Source organism: Heterodontus francisci, chromosome 9 (genome assembly GCF_036365525.1).
Source record: "Heterodontus francisci isolate sHetFra1 chromosome 9, sHetFra1.hap1, whole genome shotgun sequence".
In the NCBI taxonomy this organism is placed as follows: domain Eukaryota; kingdom Metazoa; phylum Chordata; class Chondrichthyes; order Heterodontiformes; family Heterodontidae; genus Heterodontus; species Heterodontus francisci.
Window position 1 is genome coordinate 55,517,877 of NC_090379.1, and position 24,684 is coordinate 55,542,560.

Genomic DNA, 24,684 nt, shown 5'->3' on the forward strand with positions numbered 1-24,684 from the left:
GAGATATTTATCTACTTCTAAATATTGCCTCGGTTGAAAAAGACTGAAGAATAAACCTGCAGGACATAATATTTAATATATTCTCTGACTTTCAGTTTTTTTCCTTTTAAACGTTCAAGAATCCCAAGGTATCTGTGTAATGTGTGTGTTGACTGTTGAGTATTATTTCGTCTAATAAATCTATAAGCAAAAGTCTTCGCACCAAGACCTCTCATTTGTGGCACAGACGACTGTTCCAAGCTAATCGCTCTATCATGCCTAACAGAGCTTAAGAAAGTGCTTCCTTCAGGTTTAGATTATCATTGCCAGTTAAATCAGGCTGATCTGTGCCCAGTTTCCTGGAAGATATCATGACACCTACATACTCTGCCAATCCACCATCCACCCACTTTTTAACCCAGGCCAGAAAGTCAGAAGCTAATTACTTGTGGACATCCTCTTTACAACTGACTCAAGGCCACACTCACCCACTAAATGGAAATGTAAACCAGAGCCACGGGACTACTAGAGCCATCACACAGCATGCCATTGGTCTGCTTAAAAACATTTTTGCTGCCTCGACAGGTCTGGGGGATCCCTGCAGTAAAGCCCACAGTCTCCTGAACTGTGGTTGTCTGCTGCATTCTGCACAGTGTTGCTATGCAACGAGGACAAAGCATAGAGCTTACACTGCAAAAATACCTTCCCCATTCTGATAAGGAAGATCCCACAATGATGGGGACAGAGCAGTAGTGGGAGATCGACAGCTCTCGTTAAATCATCCCTTAATGCCACAGAAAAAGTTGCAAAGACGAAAGCTGTGATTTTTTTCAATGTGTTTTTTCAACATATATGTGGAGCCAATGCTTTTCTTAAGCACTTTTTTGCTTATGCTACCCCTTCTATGAGGTGCTCCCCCAGTGGCTTCATCACTGTGGTGGAAGACTGCAGTTGTTTAGATGAGGGCCTTTGAGATGCTTGTATTCTGTACCCTATAGAAATTCGGACCATTCATGTTGTGCCACTGCCACTCATATGGGGCTCTAGCTAACTGACCTGCTGGTTATTGGACTGCAGGATGTCTGTGACGTAACGGAAGCCTTATGCCTCTGTCCCCCAGTTTTTCAAAGGCAGTGGAGATGTTGGGGTCCAGAGCTTGAACGATACCAGTTTGATCTTCAATAAAAGCTGCTGAAACAAACCAAAGTCCCGCCCCTTATTCATACAAACAAGATATCTGCAATGTTTTTGTCAGCCACCACTGGCTAAAAGATGTTCCTCATTCAAAATTGAACACATACAGCACAGCAGTTCTTTAAAAAACCAAGTAGTCTGATTGTTCAGGATTAGGATATTGGCAGCTGGGTCTACATATAAAGTGCATTTACTGGAGTAGATATTGTATAGCTCCAATTTTTATTTTTGTTTCCTTTTTTGTCGTAAAGATACGTTAGTAAGATTACCTAACTTGTAGGGTCTTCTTTGAAGATGAGTTCCCTCCTCCCCATCCACTGGCAGGCATTTGTCACAATTGTATATTGTGGGGAGAGCAGTCTGAAAGAACGTTGCTGTCCTGCCAGAAATACTGCAGTAACAATCTGCCCACATGAACCAGGTAAAACAAAGGAGTGAGAATGAACCACTGCTTGAGCAAATTTATCTGAAGCCTCTGTTGAACAGACGCATTTTGGGAATTACGAATATGGTAGTTGCTATAAACGTGGATATGCATTGGTCAATGGGAGCTGTGACGGAGATGCTCTTTTCTAGCCCTTCCCCTCTTCCCACTACCAAATAAACAGAAACCCAATCACTGGAACGTATAGATTGCAAGCTAGACCACCATCTGCCAGACTTTCATCTGGAAGCTTAAATGCAACAGATAAAAGTGAACATATAGTAGATACTAATATGCAACAATTACTGAAAGGCACTTTATGAAGACTGGGAATCTGGAAAAAGCTAAAAGAAAGGTTTTAGTACTGGTAACATACACTTCAAAATTTGAAACCTGAAAAATTATCAATGATATGGTCAAATTGTTACGGGAGAACATGCACCTCTTAGATCTCAGGTCCCTCACCGATGATGTAAGTGCAACCATCTTGGAGTTCTCTCGTGTCAGGAATTAATTCATTTCCCTGGGATCAAAAACAGGTGGGGGTGGGGGGAAAAAAACAACTCGATTTGTTGGGCACAGTAAACTAAATGGAAATAAAACACAACATCGTCTACTCAGTTTGCTTCAGATCTCTGTATTTGACAACTTACCAACATGGTATTTCTGCTGCTAAATACTAACAAAGAATGTTTTCTGTAATGATGGCACTATTCTACTTTGAATAGCTGGCATGGTCTTTCAGACGTTTAAATACAGAGTGTGCACCAGTATTTGCAAGGTACAAGTCACATTGCAAAGGTTGAAAACCAACATATGCGTAAAGTACAAAAAAAATGTTGTCCAACTTCTTCTGCCTGGGGTATGGGAACCATATTTGGACTAAGTTTTCAGCTCTTGGTCCAATGATTCAAAATTATCCTGCTTGCTTTGTTATATCAGAGATAGCTACTGAAGATGCAGACGACTCATTCACAGATGCATGCTTTGCTGAGGGTGATCCATGCTTTCACCTTAATCTTGAGGCAATCTCGAGGAGTAGAATTTAGGAACTACATCAATGACAGGGATTTGAGAAACTTCTATCATGTGCTATTAGTTCAACAATGTAAAGCCCCAATTGCAAGTTATTTCATTATTAAACATGATGGAGGTAATGTTCATTTTCACCACAATAAAAAGCGGCCCACCTATTATAGAAGCCACCCGTTTTATGCTCCATTGAGATTAATGGAAAGAAAATCATGAGGAATCTGTCAGCGGTTCAATGGTTTACTGCCTAAATGATGACGAAAATTGCCCCCAAAACTTGATACATTTGGCTCAAAATTCAAACTATGGGAGGTTATACATGTCAAATGCTGACTTTATTCATTTTATTTTAAACCCATCAGATCCCAGCTTCACTATACTTTGACGAGAAATGGAAAATTTCCATTACAAAATCAGTTTGGAGAAAAATAATGAAGGCTCCCAGAGAAAAAGAACTTAATTTCAGTCTTTTTTGAAACTTACTAAATAATATTTCATCAAACTCAATGGTGCGGTACTAGCGTGTTAATCATTAAAACAAAGGCAACAATAATATAATAGAAAGCCAAATTAGCTCACCCTGAATGATTGCAAGATGAATAAAGCTTTATTAAACTAGCCATATTAATAACAGATTTTTCTTGTGCAGTAGTAAGTGCCATGAGACATTTTACTTTGTTAAAGGCACCTTTATAAATGCAAGTTTTTTTCTTGCGCGTCCTGGTTTTAATTGCTCCACCATTGGCAGCCACCTAAACTCTGGAATTCCCTTCCTAAACCTCTCCCCCTCTCTAAATTTCTCTCCTCCTTTAAGATGGTCCTTAAAAAAACTTAACTCTTTAACCTCATCTCCCCATATGTGGTTCAGTGTCAAATTTGTTTGATAACACTCCTGTGAAGCACCTTGGGAAGTTTTACTATGTTAAAGGCCGTAAAATAAATAAAAGTTGTTGTTCTTACAGATATATTTAAACTGAAGTTATTGGAGGGCAAAATTATTCACCTAGCAATTAAAAAAACCCAGATTAAATTTCAGATTGTCTTATTTAACAGATATCAAATTAATACCATAATAGCTGAGCATTTCACAAATTAAGAGTTAATTTCACCCAGAGTTAATTATGAAAAATAGCAAGTGGTATTATCATGCCAAAGGTAGGCTGTTGAGTGCATAAAGTTTTGTGACTAATTGATTAAGATAAGGCAACACCTAGTGTTAGGTGTCTGCCCCAAACTGTACCCTCAGAAATCTGTCCTTTCAGAACAAATTGCATTTTCATTCTCTCAGGATGTAGCTACATGAGGAGACCAAAGCGTAAAATTTCTGGTGCAGACCCTGTTTTAAGGCCTTACCCGTCAATGATGTGGAGCTGCTGAAATCAAATTACGGCTTTTTAAATACTTTTAAAAGAAAAACAAATGACCGCACAGAATTTTAATTGAGATAATTTAAGTGATTGTTACTGAATATCGTATCTGGTATCTGTATTCAGCAGTAATTCACATTAAGGGTGCTTTGACATCAGCATACGGGTAGCTCACATTGCAGGAGTCAAGTGTCACACTCCACACATTTACACTGTTAAAAATCTGCCACCCTTCCTCGGTGGCAGAATTGCAGATCCATAAAGTGTAGCTTTATGTCATCAGGATAAGAAAGTCAGATTTTGGCATGAAAACGTGTAGTGACAGTCTCTTAGAATCCAAAGTAAACACCCAATACAAATCAGTCTGGTCACCAGTAAGGAAGCTGTAATCTACTTCCACACTGGGTTTGGAAACTTGAGAACTTTTTTCCTCACCCTTCAGATTGCACGGTATTTATGCCACTAATTGCTCAAAATGCACATTGACAATGGCGCAGAAATGTAAATGTCGCATCTGGGACCTCATGAACGCATGCCCAGTGGTCTATCTCCTTATCCAAATAAAACAAAAGGAGTGTGAAAGAAATAGAGCGAATGACAGAAAATGAAATAGGGTGAATTAGACTCAACTAAAATACAGAAAGAGAAATAGAGGAAAAGAGAGGCGCTTAGGAATGAGAGAAAAAGGAGACAAAGAAAAAGTAAGAAAAAAAATTAAAAACAAGAAGCAGAAGAGGGCATTGTAATCCAATTGTGTTTGGAAATTGTTATTTTGGTCCTTGAGAAGTTAGTAATGAGTGAATGACAGGGTAGGTATCTGAAATGCACTAACATTCTCATTTACGGTATCCCAAAATTAGTTTTTGAAAGAAATCTCTCTATCTTCCCTTTGAGTGCCAAAACAGCTTTACACCCTGAAAATTATTGTCTTCCGATATTACCAGGAACATGCATGGCAAGACTGGTACAAAAATACTGGCAAGACAGATTAAAAAGAAGTTTATAAAAACCTATGGGAACAATTCACTACCTGCTGGAGTGACATGCTACAGCTTCATTTGTTCCCTTTCTGGGTCTCTAAGGTTAAGTTTCAAGTCTGGACCATAAATCATGTCATCAACATTTTCCTTACAACATGAATTACCAGTCCTAAATGGCAGGAGGGAGACTAATTTGCATTTTTGGTGCAAATCCATCAATTTCATGACACATGATTAATCTAATTGGAAAGGTTCATAGTAGCATTGCAATTTTTTTCAGCTTTTTCAAGGCTAACAGTAGAATGATGCAAATTGTCCAGGAATTTGCAGAGAATTGGAACTCATGGTGGATTTCATCCTCAACACAAATTGCTGCATTTTTTACAAACTAATAATGGCAGGCCTCATTACTTCATTACATTTATCAAACAGTTTCTGGGCCACTGTTACTGGAAATATTGCTTTACTGTTCATGAAGATTTTGATCTGGGATATTAAATGGCAAAATATATGCAAAATGTTAGCAGAAAATCCAGTTTACCATGAAACTGCAAACAGGAACAAAGATTTCAGGCCCCGCTATGGACGGGAACGGAAGCAGAGGGGCCTAAAACCACCAGTGCTGACCGGCATGTCAGTTTTGAGACATCGTTCCCGGTGCCGGCAATATTCACCAGGGCGGGGAGAGGGCAGGACAGCGATCCTGTCCACCTCCCAATTAAGGCAATTAAAGTTGTTAAAGAGCTCATTATGAGCTTGTTAAAAGGGGAGGCTGAAATTTTCATTGGGGCACACGGGTTGCATGCACAGTTTCGCCAGATGAAGAGAGGCTGGTTCAGAGTGGGGAGCCAGTCATGGCCGCCCCAGGCAATTACCTCAGGCCTATAGGAGGGTCAGCGGCGCAGAGGGGGCTCAGTCTTTAAGAAAGAGGTGCCCTTGGCACTGTGCAGGTGGCGGGGAGAGTGGGCAGTCACGCTCAGGCATTGAATAGGGGCATCACATCAACGCTCCCACCCGAGTCACATGGATACAAGAGCAGGCAAGGCAGGTTGCAGCTGGCAATGGCGCCATGACTCGCAGATTTAGGGCCCCAGAGGCAATGAGGAGGCAACACCCTCTCAGGAAGGGCACAGGAGAGGAAAGGAGGGGCAGGAAGGCAACAGAGGCCATACCTCAACACAGGATCTACCACCGAAGACGGAGCTACCTGGAGAGGACCACAACTCAACCAATGCCACCTGCTCAATAGGACAACCATTGAGCAGGTCATCAGACTTCCGAAGATGCGATTCTAGTACTTGGGCCAGTCAGATGGCACCCTCCAATACCCTCCTGCAAGGGTCCCGGTCATTGTGGTGGTCTGCTACATTCTCCATAACATGGCCTTCCAGAAAGGTGGGGACCTTGAGGCTGGTGAGGCCCCGGAAGGAGACAGCTCATCAGAGGAACAGCAACAGCAGAAGGTAAGAGAGAAGTGGAGGCAGAGGAGGATGATGCTGAACAAAAAAGGTACCCCAGCTGCAGAAAGAGGTGGCTGGGCACAGCTCGAGGCACAAAGGGCTCATCGGGATGCCATGAATGTCAGGGATCATTTGATTCAGGAGTGCTTCACACAAGTCCCTCTGAAAGGTTGAGGGGCATGGCATGGAAGGGTCAGAGATACCTGTGCTAACACATCCATGGAAGTCGCAGCCTGGAACATCTAATCACTTACCGCCACTGAAGGAAGAACATCTGCCCAGAGGCTTTGCCCTCACTGTGGAGGATCCCTTTCAACACATCAAAGCACATTTCCAGTCACGGCAGCAATAAAAGGAACCCCAGACATGTAGCCTAAAGTGTCATCCTTTCTGGAGTGCAAGGGGAGGAAAACAGTAGACAGAGATAATAAGGAAACACCCCAGTTAACCCAATCAGTACTCCAGACGACGCGGTGGTCTCCATGCTCAGTCACTCCTACGCTGCGCTCCCCTTGTAGCCTCAGATGAGGGAGAGGCAGCCAGCTCACTCATCTCAGCTTGGGGCTGAGAATCACGTGGTGGTCATCCTTGTCGTGAAAGTGCCCATGGGGGCACCTTCAGAGGCTGCTGCACCTGCAGCATAGCAGGAGCAGTCTCCATCACTCAGCCCTGCTGCACAGATGGTCCCTCAGTCAGAAGGGCCAAGGATGATGAGGGTACCCGTGAGGGGTGGCACCCTCATCCTTCTCCTTGACATCCTCAGTCCTTGCCAGGCACTCGGGATGGCTGGAGGAGGCCACCAGCTGGGGCGCAGCTGACATCCCCTCCAAAGATCTCTGTGCCACCAGTACCACCAACCTGTCCACGTTACACAGAGTCTCATGCATCCTGTGGACGTCAGTGTGCAGTTCCTGCATGCACTCAGAGTGATGCCACATATGGCTCTCCTAGAGGTTGGCCGCTCTCTCTATGGAGGAGTTCACGCACATAGTCCTGAGCACGCATGAGCTGGATGGACTCTTTCATCCTCTGCCCAATACCCCACACTGCCTCAGGGAACTCCAACATACGGGAGCACATCTGTGTTGCTGTTCAGGGTAGAGCCTTCTTTCTTGTGACTTCCGAGGCTTGCATCTCTGCTCAGCTGAGTAGGGCTTTGTCTGTCCTTCCTCCTCCAAGGAGAACTGACCATAGTTCCATCTGCCTCCTGTACACTAGTGGTATGATCATCACCCTGTGCCACCCTATCTACACAGACACAAGGGCCCACTGAGGTAAGTGTATCTGCGCTGGTGAATGGTCCTTCATCATCTCCTTCTTGCTGAGGCAGACGGGGGAAAGACGGTGCCCTGGGTTGGACATCGGCACCTGTGGGATACACAAGAAGAGATGATGAGAGCTACCCTTGGAGAGTAGAAGTCTCTGCAGTGCTGAGGCTACTCAATACAACATGCGACATGCTATCAGATGGGGTGGAGTGCACTGCACCCCCAAAATGACCACATTGCCTTCTGTAATCACCAGGTTCACCATGAGCTCCTGACGCTCCAGGGCTGACTTCCTCCTCATCTGCTATCCTGGCCAAGGCCATGGCTCTCTCCCCCATTGGGGTAATGTGGTGGAAAAAATGGAACCCTTCCTCCCATTTGGGCCCGTTCTCAGACATTATGTGCCCATTTCTCCTGCAATGATAAAAGAAAGCTTGATAAGGCACTACTGTCCTCTGTGCCCACTGTCATGTGCCCCTATTCATTAGAAGGTGCATGCATGCATCAGTGGTGACAAGTCCTCAGCAGCTCTATGGCTCTGAGCCATTCCGAGGGGTAAGTAAGTGGCCTGTGCACACACACCAACCATGTTCAGGTGCAACATGCACCCTGAGGCTCCTCAGCTGGTGTGTCTGCTGGAGGGTGAATACTCAGAAGCCTGTACTGAGGGCTGGGGATAGCACTCACCGTGCCAGAATGTATCAGGTCATTGAACTTCTTCCAACACTGGATCCATGTCCTTCCAACCATGCTCCAGTTGCTCATTGCAGCTGCCACCTCCACCCATGCCTCCTTGGTCTAGGTGGGTGGCCTCCTCCTGATACCCTCCTGGAAGAGGATCTTTCTCCTCTCCATCATGGCCTGGAGCATAACATCAAGGTCTGCAACCGAAAACCTAGGGGCAGCCCTATCCCTAGCCAGACCTCTGGCTTTCTTGTGATAACTAGTTCGACTCCAGCGCTATCCAAGCCTCTGACAATCTCTGTAGCTTTCTTCCTTCTGTTAGACGGTAGCCCCGGTAATGGCTGCCATGATGAGTTTAAAATCAGGCCCCCCACTTCCTCTAGCCTGCCTCTGTTCCCATACTCCATGGCCTCTAATTGGACAGAAAACCCATCTCCATATCAATTAAGGGGTCACCCCCATGAAAATCATGAAGCAAAATCAATTTCCCCCCCTCCCCACCCCTGAGGCAGGTTTAAGACCTGGAAACAGTCCTGATCACCATTTCCTGCACCCAAAGTAAAAATTTAGCCCTTTATTGAGGTGAAGCAGCAGAAATGCAACTGAAGAGAATAAGATAATAGAGATGTATTTATAACAGTCCAGGATAAGAAAGCCATGCCTTTCACTTCCCTATTGGCTCTGCCTCCATGACAGCCTTACTTATGGACAGTTCAGTTGTTTAACATTGCATTAGTACTGTAGTATAAGTGGTCTATTGGTTATGGTACTAGCCTAGCAAAGTCTCACCAAAGCCTTTGACCTCGTCAGCAGACGTGGCCTCTTCAGACTACTAGCAAAGATCGGATGTTCACCGAAGCTACTAAGTATCATCACCTCATTCCATGACAATATGAAAGGCACAATTCAGCATAGCGGCGCCTCATCAGACCCCTTTCCTATCCTGAGTGGCGTGAAACAGGGCTGTGCTCTCGCACCTACACAGTTTGGAATCTTCTTCTCCCTGCTGCTCTCACATGCGTTCAAGTCTTCAGAAGAAGGAATTTTCCTCCACACAAGATCAGATGGCAGGTTGTTCAACCTTGCCCGTCTAAGAGCGAAGACCAAAGTACGGAACGCCTTCATCAGGGAACTCCTCTTTGCTGACGATGCTGCATTAACATCCCACACAGAACAGTGTCTGCAGAGACTCATTGACAGGATTGCGGCTGCCTGCAACGAATTTGGCCTAACCATCAGCCTCAAGAAAATGAACATCATGGGACAGGACGTCAGAAATGCTCCATCCATCAATATCGACGACCACGCTCTGGAAGTGGTTCAAGAGTTCACCTACCTAGGCTCAACTATCACCATTTCTCTCGATGCATAAATCAACAAGCTCGTGGGAAAGGCTTTCACTACTATGTCCAGACTGGCCAAGAGAGTGTGGGAAAATGGCGCACCGACACGGAACCCAAAAGTCCGAGTGTATCAAGCCTGTGTCCTCAGTACCTTGCTCTACGGCAGCGAGGCCTGGACAACGTATGTCAGCCAAGAACAATGTCTCAATTCATTCCATCTTTGCTGCCTCCGGAGAATCCTTGGCATCAGGTGGCAGGACCGTATCTCCAACACAGAAGTCCTCGAGGCGGCGAGCATCCCCAGCATATACACCCTACTGAGGCAGCAGCGCTCAAGATGGCTTGGCCATGCATGGAAGATGGCAGGATCCCCAAGGATAAATTGTACAGCGAGCTCGTCACTGGTATCAGACCCACCGCCGTCCATGTCTCCGCTTTAAAGACATCTGCAAACGCGACATGAAGTCCTGTGACATTGATCACAAGTCGTGGGAGTCAGTTGCCAGTGATCGCCAGAGCCAACAGACACACATAAAGGCAGGGCTAAAGTGTGGCAAGTCGAAGAGACTTAGCAGTTGGCAGGAAAAAAGACAGAAGCGCAAGGGGAGAGCCAACTGTGTAACAGCCCCAACAACCAATTTTATCTGCAGTACCTGTGGAAGAGTCTGTCACTCTAGAATTGGCCTTTATAGCCACTCCAGGCACTGCTTCACAAACCACTGACCACCTCCAGGCGTTTACCCACTGTCTCTCGAGACAAGGAGGCCAAAGAAGAGTACTGTGTTACAAGTGGTCTGTTGGTTATGGTACTAGCCTAGCAAACCAGAGGCTGTGGGTTCAAATCTCATCAGGACAAATTGTGAAACTGAATCTCAAACTCTAGTGATTTTCAGTCTTGTGCCCAGAAAAATGATAAAAATTGTTTGTTATAAAAATCTAACTGCTTAATTAATGCTCTTCAGGATGGGATCTGCCACCCCTATCTGGCTTACATGCATTTCCAATAAGACACTATGTGGTCAACTTTTAGTAACCTCTGGGCAATAAATATTGCCTTATTAGAGTCACCCACATCCCAAGAACAATAATAAATGGCATAACAAGAGGGTTTAGTGTAGTTTACTCACAGCATAATGAACTTCAACAGACTTTGTGTTCCTAGCATTCCAGTGTAGAGTAAAGGGTTTTCTCCTTGAATATAAATCTTGATAGCAGGAAACTGTGTAACATTCTCTTTCAAACAAACATCTGGCCAGTCTCCACAGTCAACCCGAGTTAGTACAAGGTCCTTCATGTCTATATAGCAAAATTATTAGAAGCATGTTATTGTATTCAATTTAAAATAAATTTCAATAAGGCAGAATTTAAAAGGATATCACAACATAAATGGGCTTCTAGACTCTGATGTTTCTACCCTGAAAGTAGATGTAAGCTAGTAACTCAGCAGCATTACTATTACTGTGATAAATCTTAATATTGTAACGTTTACCAAAAAAACGATCTCCAGAATCACCATTTTGAACTGTACACAATGAGTGCATGGAGTTTGTATAATGTCAACACAGTTAATGTATTGCCGTAAACTGCATTTAATATCTGCTAATAACGTACTTGCAGAGGTATCAATACAACTAATATAATGCCAATGTGATGACAAGTTTACATACAGTTATAAATGCGGAAAGAGACATTTATAATGGCAAAAGTTAACAATGAGAAGTAATCTTTTGTAGTAACTGAGTGCACAGACATAATTTTTTAATATAATTATACTTTTACAGTGAAATACCAAAACTGATAGCAAAGAAATAGAGTTGGAGGATAGGAATGTTTCTGCAATACAGGCTGAAATGCTGGGAGATGCAAGACTGAGGCACTGTAGCAGCAACACTGGTGAGAGGGTGTGGCAAATTTTGATAACTAGTTTCAAGTACAAATATGGAACAAAAGAAAAAGTTGACACAGGAGTAAATGTGAGAACAGGAAGTAATGTTTTTAGACATATGTGCACAGATGTAATATTTAATGTATGGCAAATTTATGAATCTAGATGAAGCTTATTATGTAGAAAATAACCTTTTCATGTGGGGTCTTTCACCAATCTTTGTATGTGGATATTATGTAACATTTTTTCACAAGTTTTATTTTCAATAGATCCAGAAAGAGAGAGCGAATAAATGCATAAATCAGATTTTTTAAAGAGTTTAGGGTCTGCACCTGTTCTGTTCTTTATGAATACACCTTTGCAGCTTTAAATAGATCAGTGAGCATAATTTGCTTTCTCAGAGGAGCAATTTTTTCGAATTTAGTTAAACCTGTCAAAACTCTCTGCCACTCATCAACATACCTCTATTCCCCAAGCAAGAGTGCAGTTCATGCAAATTTCCTGAATTTATACCAGCTCTGAACAGGCTGTAACTTAATGTGTACAATTAACATTACAGGACCAAAGGTCATATTTATGTGCATTGTGGCATTTTTTTAAAAATTCATTCACCAGTTGTGAATGTCCCTGGCAAAGCCAACATTTATTTCCCATTCCTATTGTTCTTGAGAAGATGGTGGTTAGCCATCATCTTAAACCACTGCAGTGCTGGAGGTTCTCCCATACTGCTGTTAACTAGGGAATGGCAAGATTTTGATTCATCAATGTTGAAGGAATGGCGATATATTTCCAAGTCAGGATAGTGTGTAACTGGAGGGGAACTCAGAAGTGGTGGCATTAACCATGCACTTGCTGCTCTTGTTCTTCTAGGTGGTAAATGTGCTGCCAAAGAAGTCTTGATCAGTTGCAATGCATACTATTTACATATTGCCCTGAAGCAACTACTGTGTGCCAGTGGTGGAGGGAGTGAAGGTTTAAGGTGTGAATGGGATGCCGATCAAGCGGGTTCTCCTGGATTTTGTTGAGCTCCAAGCTTCTTGAGTGTTGTTGGAGCTGCACTCAAGGGAAGTGGACAGTATTCCATCACACTCCCACTTGTGCCTTGTAGATGATGGAAAGGCTTTGGGGAGTCAGGAGGTGAGTTACTCGATGCAGAATTCCCATCTTCTGACCTGCTTTTGTAGTCACAATATGAAATGGTTGGTCCAGTTAAGTTTCTGGTCAATGGTAACCCGCAGGATGTTGCTGGTGGGGGATTCGATGATGGCAATGCCATTGAATGTCAAGGGGTGATAGTTAGACTCTCTTGTTGGAGATGATCATTGCCTGGCACAAGGGTGGTGTGAATGTTGCTTGCCACTTATCAGTCCCAGCTTGAATGTTGTCCAGTTCCAGCTGCATGCGGACAGAGTGCTTCAGTACCTGAGGAGTTGTGAATGGAACTGAACACTGTGCAGTCATCAGCGATCATGCCCCTTTTTGGAGGGAAGGTCTTGATGAAGCAGCTGATGATGGTTGCACCTAGGACACTGCCCTGGAGGAACTCATGCAGCAATGGCCTGGACGGAGATGATTAGCCTCCAACAACCATAACCATCTCCCTTTGTGTTAGGTACAACTCCAGCCAGTGCAGAGCTTTCCCCCCACTACTTCTCATTGAGTTCAGTTTGGCCAAATGCTGACTTTCTGTCAAGGGCCATCACTCTCACCTCACCTCTGGAGTTCAGCTCTTTTGTCCATGTTTGGACAAAGGCTGTAATAAGGTGTGGAATTGAGCTGTCCTGGCAGAACCCAAACTAAGTATTGGTTAGCAGGTTATTGACAATTATGTGCCATTTGATAGCACTGTCGATGACACCTTTCATTACTTTGTAGATGTTTGAAAGTAGTCTGATGAGGCGGTAATTGGCCAAATTGAATTTGTTCTGCTTTTTGTGGACAGGACATGTTTGGACAATTTTCCACTTGGTTGGGTATATGCCAGTGCTGTAGTTGTACTGCAAATGTTTGGCTAGAGGTCCACCTAGTTATGGAGCACAAGGCTTCAGAGTTACAGTAGGGATGTTGTCAGGGCCCATAGTCATTGCTATATCCAGTGTGCTAAACCTATTGCTTAATATCATGTGGAATGAATCAAATTGGCTGATAACTGGCTTCTGTGATGGTGGGGACCTCAAGAAGAGGTTGAGATGGGTCATCCACTTGGCACTTCTGGCTGAAGATGATTGCAAATGCTTCAGCCTTGTCTTTGCACTCACATGCTGGGCTCCACCATCATTGAGAATAGAAAAGTTCAAGGAGCCACCTCCTCTGGTTAGTTGTTTATTTGGCCACCACCATTCCCAACTAGATGTGGCAGGACTGCAGAACCTTGATCTGAGCCATTGGTTGTGGGATGGCTTAACTCTACCTATAAAATGCTGCTTCTGCTATTCAGCATGCATTTGGTCCTATGCTGTAGCTTCACAAGGTTTGAACCTCACTTTTAGATATGCCTGGTACTGCTCCTCAGATGCTCTTCTACATTCCTCATTGTACCAGAGTTGGTCCCCTGGCTTTATGGTAATGGTCGAGTGAGGAATATGATGGGCCATGACATTACACCTCATGGATGCACATTTTTGAGCTGCTAGATCTTTTCTGAGTCTATGCCATTAGGATGGTGGTAGTGCCACACAACATGCTGGAGGGTGTCCTCAGTATGAAGATGGGACTTGGCCTCCAAAGGACGACACAGTAGTCACTCCTGCCAATGCTGTCAAGGACAGATGCAGATAGTAGATTGATGAGGATGCAGTCAAGTAGGTTTTTCTCTTATGTTGGTTCTCTTACTACCTGCTCACTAGATCTAAAATGTATTTTCTGTGTCTTTGAATGTATATTTATGGCAGCAGAATGGTTTGCAACAAAAATTGAAAAAACTCTCATTGCATTTTGTTAAACAGTCTGTGTCTAATGTATGTAAATGATGGTTTCAAACTTTAATTTTCATGTATAAAAATAGGCCACTTGAAGGAGGAATAAGGTCGTGTTTTCCTCAGGCCCCATTTGCTTATGTTGATTTTCACTTGTTTTTAATTTGTAGCGAATGCTAATGAGGCTTTCAGGAGATTCCAGTGTATCTCATTGATGGGAAGATAGGTGCAAATTTCTATGCAATTTACTAGCTATTCAGTCAGGAAAATCTATCAAATTACATCATACAGCAAGAAAGAATCAGTTTCAAGGACAAAGATCAAACAAAATATTCTATTATCATTTGACTCAGTAGCAAAATTACCATAAAGATACAAATAATAAAATGATCCTAGCTAAATTCTGAGTAATTCATCTCAAAAACAGTTTGCCAAAGAAGTTACTTAAGACAATAAGGCAAATTTTAAAATGGCAATGAAATTGAAAGACAGTGAATACCAATAAACAGATAATTTCAATTCCAAAGATTTTAGAAGACGCACCAAGTGAGAACCATGGTTGCAACTGTTTTTGCTATATATGAGCAATTCTCACCATATCTTGAAATACACTGAGAGCAATGACATTTTAAGAATAGTCAGTAACTTCAGACTAACAGAAAACCAATTGGAACCTACTGATGAAGGCATATCCTCTATTTGCAAAACAATGATCTATTTCTACAATTGGTAGAAGTATGATCCAGAAGAAATAGAAAGTTGCAAAGTAAACCTAGAACAAGCATCAGAATGAAAGCAATAACAATCATAGCAATCAAGTAACTGAGCATATGATAGAAATATCAGCCCCTCAAGCTTGTTCTACCATTCAATTAAATCATGGCTGATCCATATCTTTACATCTACCGCCTTGATTCCATAATCCTCAATATCCTTACCTAAAGAAAAAAATCAGTCTCAGTTTTGAAATTTTCTATTGATCTAGCCTCAACAACTTCTTGGGGTAGATGGTTCCAGATTTCCACTATCCTTTATAAGAAGTGCTTTCTGACATCACCCCTGAATGACCTAGCTCTAACTTTAAGGTTATGTCCCCTTGTTCTGTAATTCATCACCAGAGGAAATAGTTTCTCTCTATCTACGATATCAACTCGTATAGTCACCTTAAACTCGTCAATTCGATCACCCCTTAACCTTTTATATTCAAGGGAACACAGGCTTAGTTTATGCAACCTGTCCTCATAATTTAACCCTTTTAGCCCCGATATTATTCTGGTGAATCTGTGCTGCACCCCTCCAAGGCCAATATATCCTTCCTGAGGTGCAATGCCGAGAACTGAAGTAGTACTCTAGATAGGGTCTGATCAGAGCTCTGTACAACTGTAACAAAACGCCCACTCTGTTCCAGCCTCTTGTGATAAAAGCCAACGTTCTATTAGTCTTTGAAATGATTTTTTGTACCTGTCCACTAGCTTTTAATGATTTCTGAACTTGGTCCCTAAATCTGTCTGATCATCTGCAGCCCCTAGCTTCTCAGCATTTAGAAAATCCTCCAATGACTTCACATTTTCCCACATTGAACTCCGTCTGCCACAGTTTTGCCCACTCACTTAACCAAGTAACAAAAGCTGACTACCAATGCCATACTTCTGTCAAGATATTGGTCCCAAGTAATCATTTGTTTTAACAAATTATAGCAGTTAAATATTTAAATGCCCGAATTACATGTGTAATTGCAGGGGCTGTTTTATTCAACTAATTACTAAAATTAGAGCTCTAGTGGACAGAAATTGGCATAATAGTAAAACAATTAATACTTGTATTAATGATGCAGTTTGTATCAGAGTATTCCATTAAAATGTTAGACATAATAGGGGTAATTTTTGTGAATTACTGCCACCAGTAGGGCATCCGTCGCCACTACAGATTGGAGAATGAGCCATGTGCTGTCCATGATTTTCCCATGATTAAATTTAATGTCAGATGACTGTGGGCAGCTTGTCCCCACTGATAGTATAAGCACTTAGAATAACCCTGTAATATCTTAATCAATACATGAAAATAGGCCAGACAAGTACTAATTCTATTTCTGTTTACCAGACCACTCCAGTTGACAAATTAATGTGTTTAATGGCTTCGTAGAAGATGTTAATTATTACACAACTAACTACTAGATTCTCCAATGCATGAAATCATTAACACCAAAATCAACTTTATAATCAGAAAGATTAAGTTCAAACATTCTTGTTTATAACCATTACACAGAGTTTACAGGACAGAAGCAGGCCATTCTGCCCATTGTGTTGTACTGGCTCTTTGCTTGAACAATCTAAAACAATTCCACTCTCCTGTTCTCTCCCCATAGCTCGATATATTCCACTGCTTCAGATAGTTATCCAACTTTACCTTAAAATCTCTCTGCCGCAATGAAAAGGTGTGACAAAGTATTCCATTTTTAAAAAGAAAGGATGAATAAGGGAAGAATTTTCATTTATTTAACACCTTGTCACATGCTCCGCTCACCCTGAAGTGTTTCAAATCCAATTAATTATTTTGATGGACAATCCCATTTTGTAGGCAAACATGGCAAGTTATTTACATGCAGCCAAATCCCACAAACAGCAAGATTGACCATTAATAATAATTAAAAGCAGAATACTGCAGATGCTGAAAATCTGAAATAAAAACTGGAAATACTCAGCAGATCTGGCATAAAGTCCATCTACCCAACCTGAACCCGACGGGACATGACGACATATGTCAGGTTCGGGTCGGGTCGGGTCGTACCTCTGGGTCCAGTATTCAGGCTCGGGTCAGGCACACTCCATCACAACCTCAGGTAAGTGGCTCCACTGTTAATGTAATTTTTGGACTTGAAAGGTGGTTTTGTTAGTTATTTTAAGCTTGTGCAGATCAGTAACAAAGTGAAAAACGGAAGATAAGTGAACTGATGGTTGGGTTAGGTCGGGTCGGGCGTGGGAAAAAAATGGAAGGACTTGGGCCATTCAGGAAACTGAGAGGGTGATAGAGAGCAGTTATAGGGAAGTAGTGACACCTAAGTTACAGGATAAAGGTAGCTGGGTGACCGTCAGGGGAGGGAAAGGGAATAGGCGCACAGTGCAGGGATCCCCTGTGGCCGTTCCCCTCAATAATAAGTATACCGTTTTGGATACGGTTGTGGCGGGGGGGGGGGGAACCTACCAGGGGAAAGCCACAGTGGCCGGGTCTCTGGCACTGAGCCTGGCTCTGTGGTTCAGAAGGGAAGGGGGGAAGAATAGGAGAGCGATAGTGATAGGAGATTCAATGGTTAGAGGAACAGACAGGAGATTCTGCGGTCGTGAACGAGACTCCCGGATGGTATGTTGCCTCCCGGGTGCCAGGGTCAGGGATGTCTCAGATCCAGTCTACAGGATTCTTAAGGGGGAGGGGGAGCAGCCAGAAGTTGTGGTACACATCGGTACCAATGACATAGCTAGGAAAAGGGATGAGGACCTGAAAAGCGAATATAGGGAGTTAGGTTGGAAGCTAAAAGGCAGGACGAGCAGAGTAGTAATCTCAGGATTGTTACTGGTGCCACGTGCTAGTGAGGCTAGAAACAGGGAGTGAGTGCAGCTGAACACGTGGCTACAGAGCTGGTGTAGGAGGGAGGGATTCAGATATGTGGATCATTGGGATACCTTCTGGGGAAGGTGGGACCTGTACAAGAAGGACGGGTTGCATCTGAACTGGAGGGGCACCAATATCCTGGGCGGGAGGTTTGCTAGAGCTCTTCAGGAGGGTTTAAACTAGTTTGGCAGGGGGATGGGAACCGGAGCTACGGATCAGTGGATGGGGTAGCTGTTGAACAGGCAAATACAGAGTGCAGAGAGTCTGTGAGGAAGGTTAGACAGTTGACAGGGCAAAGTTGCAGCCAGTATGATGGGTTGAAGTGTGTCTATTTTAACGCAAGAAGTGTCAGGAATAAGGGTGATGAACTTAGAGCATGGATCAGTACTTGGAGCTACGATGTTGTGGCCATTACGGAGAATTGGATATCACAGGGGCAGGAATGGATGTTGGATGTTCCGGGGTTTAGATGTTTCAAAAGGAATACGGAGGGAGGTAAAAGAGGTGGGGAAGTGGCATTGCTGATCAGGGATAGTATCACAGCTGCAGAAAGGGAGGTCATCGAGGAGGGTTTGTCTACTGAGTTAGTATGGGTGGAAGTCAGAAACAGGAAAGGAGCAGTCACTTTATTGGGAGTTTTCTATAGACCCCGCAATAGCAACAGAGACATGGAGGAACAGATTGGGAGGCAGATTTTGGAAAGGTGCAGAAGTAACAGGGTTGTTGACATGGGTGACTTCAACTTCCCTAATATTGATTGGAACCTCCTTAGTGCAAATAGTTTGGATGGAGCAGTTTTTGTCAGGTGTGTCCAGGAAGGTTTCCTGACTCAATATGTAGATAGGCCGACTAGATGGGAGGCTATGTTGGATTTGGTGCTTGGCAACGAACCAGGCCAGGTGGCCGATTTCTCGGTGGGAGAGCATTTCGGTGATAGTGATCACAACTCCCTGACCTTTACTATAGTCATGGAGAGGGACAGGAGCAGACGGGATGGGAAAATATTTAATTGGGGGAGGGGGAATTACAATGCTATTAGGCAGGAACTGGGGAGCTTAAATTGGGAACAGATGTTCTCAGGGAAATGCACGACAGAAATGTGGAGATTGTTTAGGGGGCACTTGCTGAGACTGCTGGATAGGTTTGTCCCGATGAGGCAAGGAAGGGATGGTAGGGTGAAGGAACCTTGGATGACAAGAGATGTGGAACAGCTAGTCAAGAGGAAGAAGGAAGCTTACTTAAGGTTGAGGAAGCAAGGATCAGACAGGGCTCGAGAGGGTTACAAGGTAGCCAGGAAGGAACTGAAGAATGGACTTAGGAGAGCTAGAAGGGAACATGAAGAAGTCTTGGCCAGTAGGATTAAGGAAAATCCCAAGGCGTTCTACACTTATGTGAGGAACAAGAGGATGGCCAGAGTGAGGGTAGGGCCGATCAGGGATAGTGGAGGGAACTTGTGCCTGGAGTCGGAGGAGGTAGGGGAGGTCCTTAATGAACACTTTGCTTCAGTATTCTGTGAGAGGGACCTGGACATTTGTGAGGACAGCGTCAAACAGGCAGATATGCTCGAACAGGTTGATGTTAAGAAGGAGGATGTGCTGGAAATTTTAAAAGACATGACGATAGATAAATCCCCGGGGCCAGACGGGATATACCCAAGGTTATTACGGGAAGCGAGGAAAGAGACTGCCGCGCCTTTGGCGATGATCTTTGCGTCCTCACTGTCCACTGGAGTAGTACCAGATGATTGGAGGGTGGCAAATGTTATTCCCTTGTTCAAGAAACGGAATAGGGATAACCCTGGGAATTACAGGCCAGTCAGTCTTACGTCGGTGGTGGGCAAATTATTGGAGAGGATTCGGAGAGATAGGATTTATGATTATTTGGAAAAGCATAGTTTGATTAGAGATAGTCAGCATGGCTTTGTGAGGGGCAGGTCATGCCTCACAAGCCTTATTGAATTCTTTGAGGATGTGACAAAACACATTGATGAAGGAAGAGCAGTGGATGTGGCGTCTATGGATTTTAGCAAGGCGTTTGATCAGGTTCCCCATGGTAGGCTCATTCAGAAAGTAAGGAGGCATGGGATACAGGGAAATTTGGCTGTCTGGATATAGAATTGGCTGGCCCATAGAAGACAGAGGGTGGTAGTAGATGGAAAGTATTCAGCCTGGAGCTCGGTGACCAGTGGTGTTCCGCAGGGATCTGTTCTGGGACCTCTGCTCTTTGTGATTTTTACAAATGACTTGGATGAGGAAGTGGAAGGCTGGGTTAGTAAGTTTGCCGATGACACAAAGGTTGCTGGAGTTGTGGATAGTGTGGAGGGCTGTTGTAGATTGCAACAGGACATTGACAGGATGCAGAGCTGGGCTGAGAAGTGGCAGATGGAGTTCAACCTAAAAAAGTGTGAAGTGATTTATTTTGGAAGGTCGAATTTGAACGCAGAATACAGGCTTAAAAACAGGATTCTTGGCAATGTGGAGGAACAGAGGGATCTTGGGGTCCACGTCCATAGATCGCTCAAAGTTGCCACCCAAGTTGATAGGGTTGTTAAGAAGGCGTATGGGGTGTTGGCTTTCATTAACAGGGGGATTGCGTTTAAGAGCCGCGAGGTTATGCTGCAGCTCTATAAAGCCCTGGTTAGACCACACTTGGAATATTGTGTTCAGTTCTGGTCGCCTCATTATAGGAAGGATGTGGAAGCTTTAGAGAGGGTGCAGAGGAGATTTACCAGGATGCTGCCTGGAGTGGAGGGCATGTCTTATGAAGAAAGGTTGAGGGAGCTAGTGCTTTTCTCATTGGAGCAAAGAAGGATGAGAGGTGACTTGATAGAGGTGTACAAGATGATGAGAGGCATAGAATGGATAGCCAGAGACTTTTTCCCAGGGCGGAAAGGGCCATCACCAGGGGCATAATTTTAAGGTGATTGGAGGAAGGTTTAGGGGAGATGTCAGAGGTAGGTACTTTGCAGAGAGTGGTGGGTGCATGGAATGCACTGCCAGCGGTGGTAGTAGAAGCAGATACATTAGGGACATTTAAGCGACTCTTGGATAGGTACATGGATGATAGTAGAATGAAGGGTATGTAGGTAGTTTGATCTTAGAGTAGGTTAAAGGGTCGGCACAACATCATGGGCCGAAGGGCCTGTACTGTTCTATGTTCCATGGGCCGGGTTGGGCCGAGTTTAATTTGCAGACCCGAGCTGTCCTTTAGGCTGGCAGCATCTGTGGCGAGAGAAGCAGAGTTAACGTTTCAGGTTAATGACCCTTGATCAGAACTGCTTGACCATTAGTCTGTTTTTGGTGGCATTGGTTTGTGTAGGAATGTTGCCTGAAATATTGAGAGAACTCCCTACTCTTCGTTAAATAGTACTATAAGATTTATTACATCCACCTGAACAGGCAAACAGGATCTCAGGGATGGAGTGGGGAGCGGGCAGGAAAGTGGAATTGAAGCCCAAAATCAGCCATGATCATATTGAATGACGGAGTAGGCTGGATGGGCCAAATGGTCTACTTCTGCTCCTATTTCTTGTGTTCTTGTGGTGGAGAGATGTGGAAGTGAGGAATGTGATGAGAGGAATGAAGGGTGAGGGAGAAGAGAAAATATTGGAGATAAGGAGGGCCTGAGGATCAGAAATGAAGAAACGGTAGAGGAGGAAACGGGCAAGTGGAGTGGAAAATGGCGAATAAAGTGGTAGTAAGATTGAGGGAGGAGAGGAGGAGGGAAGATGCTGGTCACCAATTGTGTCCCAGTGGGGAAGGGACAGATGGCCTTAATTGTGCCTCAGTAGAGACAGCTGCTGGCCAGAATTTGTGTCTTAGCAGGGAGCAGAGCCAGAAAGGAGGGATGGGTGAAAGAAGGCGAGGATAGGGAGATTGAAAGTGAACAAAGGGGTGAGGAGGAAGAGTCAGTCAGAGTAGAGAGAGGAGAGTGAGGAAAGAGTAGAAAAGAAGAGATGGGGGGGGGATGCTAGTCTCTGATACATGCTTTGACAGGATGTCTCTGAGGAGGAGTTTATGGTATAGGAATGCAAGCGGCTTCTCAACTCAGGATGAGGCAGGGGAAGGGTTATTTAGTGCTGCACTGATGGCTGGGTCAGTCGTTTTTTTCCTAAATGGTGTGTGCTCATGTCTGAGCTGTCACATTGCATTTTCACCCCTTTGTCAATTTTCTTTTCTCCACTTTGCTTCTGTTTCAGCTGTTATTTCCGTCTTCCACATGTGCATCTGTGGCCTTTCGTAGTGATTCCTTGTTTTGTCTTTCCACTCCTTTTTCAGATTTCTCTTTTTAAACTGCTTGGTTGCAAATGTTTAATTTTTCCTTTCGAATGTCTTAGCATCTGACTATTTGCAATGTGCCACATAAAATGATTGTTACGGCATGGTTGCAAGTACAGTACCTTTGGCATCAGAATACCACTCACGTTGTCATTAACATATAACAAATAACAAGGATTTCAGGCTAGGAGAAATACAGAAATCAGTGTGGAAACTGTACAAATACTGACTTGAAATGGCAGTTAACAGGAGTGAAACTAATTCGCTCCTTATTACTGTTATATCCCAAAGAATTATGCGAAATATTTGCAGGGACAATGGCACCAAGTTTTTCACTTATTACTTTCATTACTTCCTACAAATTATGGATATGTAACTCATTATTCTCATAAAATAACGATTAGAAATCATTCATTACCATGCACTGGCCCACCTTTAAAACTTACAAGTTAGAGTAAGTAGTAATTGAATCCAGTTGATTTAATTAGCATGCAATTTAGTCATCCAGGACATGCTGATAAAACAAAGAATGCCAACTCCTCAACTTAAGAAAATTGAGGCTATTAAATATCACTGCTACTATTACCAAATTTTAAAGAGCAGCTCTTCACATTTAATGCATTAACATTTTCAGGGATTTCTATCCTGATTGTAGGGATAATTCTCAGGATTATCTGTTGATGGCATGCCAAACACCTAACAATATTTTAGGCAAGCAGACCTCCCATGGCATTGTGCATGGAGTGTCAAAGAACAGAATGTTTTAGAACATACAACAGTACAGCACAGTACAGGCCCTTCGGCCCACGATGTTGTGCCGAACCTTTAACCTACTCAAAGATCAAACTAACTACCTACCCCTTTTGCATAATATAATTTGCAATGTATCAGGCCTACTTGCTCAAAGTTTTTTTTTTACACATAGTTTGAAGATTGTGTGTGATTAAATGGTGACATCTGGAAGAGATGGGGGCGTGATCTTTGGTAACACTTCAGGCGGTTCTGCAGATTGGTTGATTGTCCTTTTTCTGAAAAAAAATTGTTCATGGGATGTGGGGATCATTGGCTAGGCCAGCATTTGTTGCCCATCCCGAATTGCCTTAAGGTGGTGGTGGTAAGCTGCCTTCTTGAACCACACTAGTCCATGTGGGGTAGGCACAACCAGTGCTATTAGGAAGGGAGTTCCAAAATCTTGACCCAGCAACAGCGAAGTAACGGTGATATAGTTCCAAGTCAAGATGGTGTGTGGTTTGGAGTGGAACTTGCAGGTGGTGGTGTTCCCATGCATCTACTGCCCTTGTCCTTCTAGGTAGTAGAGGTCACGGGTTTGGAAGGTGCCGTCTAAGGAGCCTTGGTGTGCTGCTGCAGTGTATTATGTAGATGGTACACACTGCTGCCACTGCATCGGTGGGAGGGCGTGAATGTTTGTGGATGGGGTGCCAATCAAGCAGGCTGTTTTGTCCTGGTTAGTGTCAAGCTTCTTGAATGTTGTTGGAGCTGCACCCATCCAGGCAAGTGGAGAGTATTCCATCACACTCCTGACTTGTGCCTTGTAGATGGTGAACAGGCTTTGGTAAGTCAAGAGGTGAGTTACTCACCACAGGATTCCCAGCCTCTGACCTGCTCTTGTAGCCACAGTATTTATATAGTTACTCCAGTTCAGTTTCTGGTCAATGGTAACCCCCAGGATGTTGAGGTGGGGCATTCAGCAATCTAAATGCCATTGAATGTCAAAGGGAGATGGTTGGATTCTTCTTTAGAAATGGTCATTGCCTGGCACTTGTGTGGTGCAAATGTTACTTGCCAATTATGAGCCCAAGCCTGGATATTGTCCAGGTCTTGCTGCATTTCTACACAGACTGCTTCAGTATCTGAGGAGTCAGGAATGGTGCGGAACATTGTGCAATCATCAGCGAACATCCCCACTTCTGACCTTATGATTGAAGGAAGGTGATTGATGAAGCAGCTGAAGATGGTTGGGCCTAGGACACTACCCTGAGGAACTCCTGCAGTGATGTCCTGGAGCTCAGATGATTGACCTCCAACAACCACAACCATCTTCCTTTGCGCTAGGTATGACTCCAACCAGCAGAGAGTTTTCTCCCTAATTCCCATTGACCTCAGTTTTGCTAGGGCTCCTTGATGCCATACTCAGTCAAATGATGTCTTGATGTCAAGGGCAGTCACTCTCTCCTCACCTCTGGAGTTCAGCTCTTTTGTCCAGGTTTGAACCAAGGCTATAATGAGGTCAGTAACTGAGTGGCCCTGGT

The 24,684-nt window shown here is 43.8% G+C and overlaps 1 protein-coding gene across 9 annotated transcripts in view; it reads right to left on the reverse strand.

Annotated features, from left to right (window-relative positions):
* Positions 1-24,684, reverse strand: part of txndc16 (thioredoxin domain containing 16) — a 201,569-nt gene that overhangs the window by 110,364 nt on the left and 66,521 nt on the right. For 5 of the 9 annotated variants that reach the window (XM_068039119.1, XM_068039117.1, XM_068039118.1 and 2 more), the window contains 2 exons: positions 10,859-11,027; positions 7,958-8,118 (listed from right to left, as the gene is read on the reverse strand). The exons of 2 other annotated variants lie outside the window; for them this stretch is intronic. In XM_068039119.1, coding sequence (XP_067895220.1) covers positions 7,958-8,118; positions 10,859-11,027 — 330 coding nt within the window. The remainder of the gene's footprint in view (positions 1-7,957; positions 8,119-10,858; positions 11,028-24,684) is intronic. 2 more of the 9 variants (XM_068039123.1, XM_068039121.1) reach the window with 1 other exon arrangement.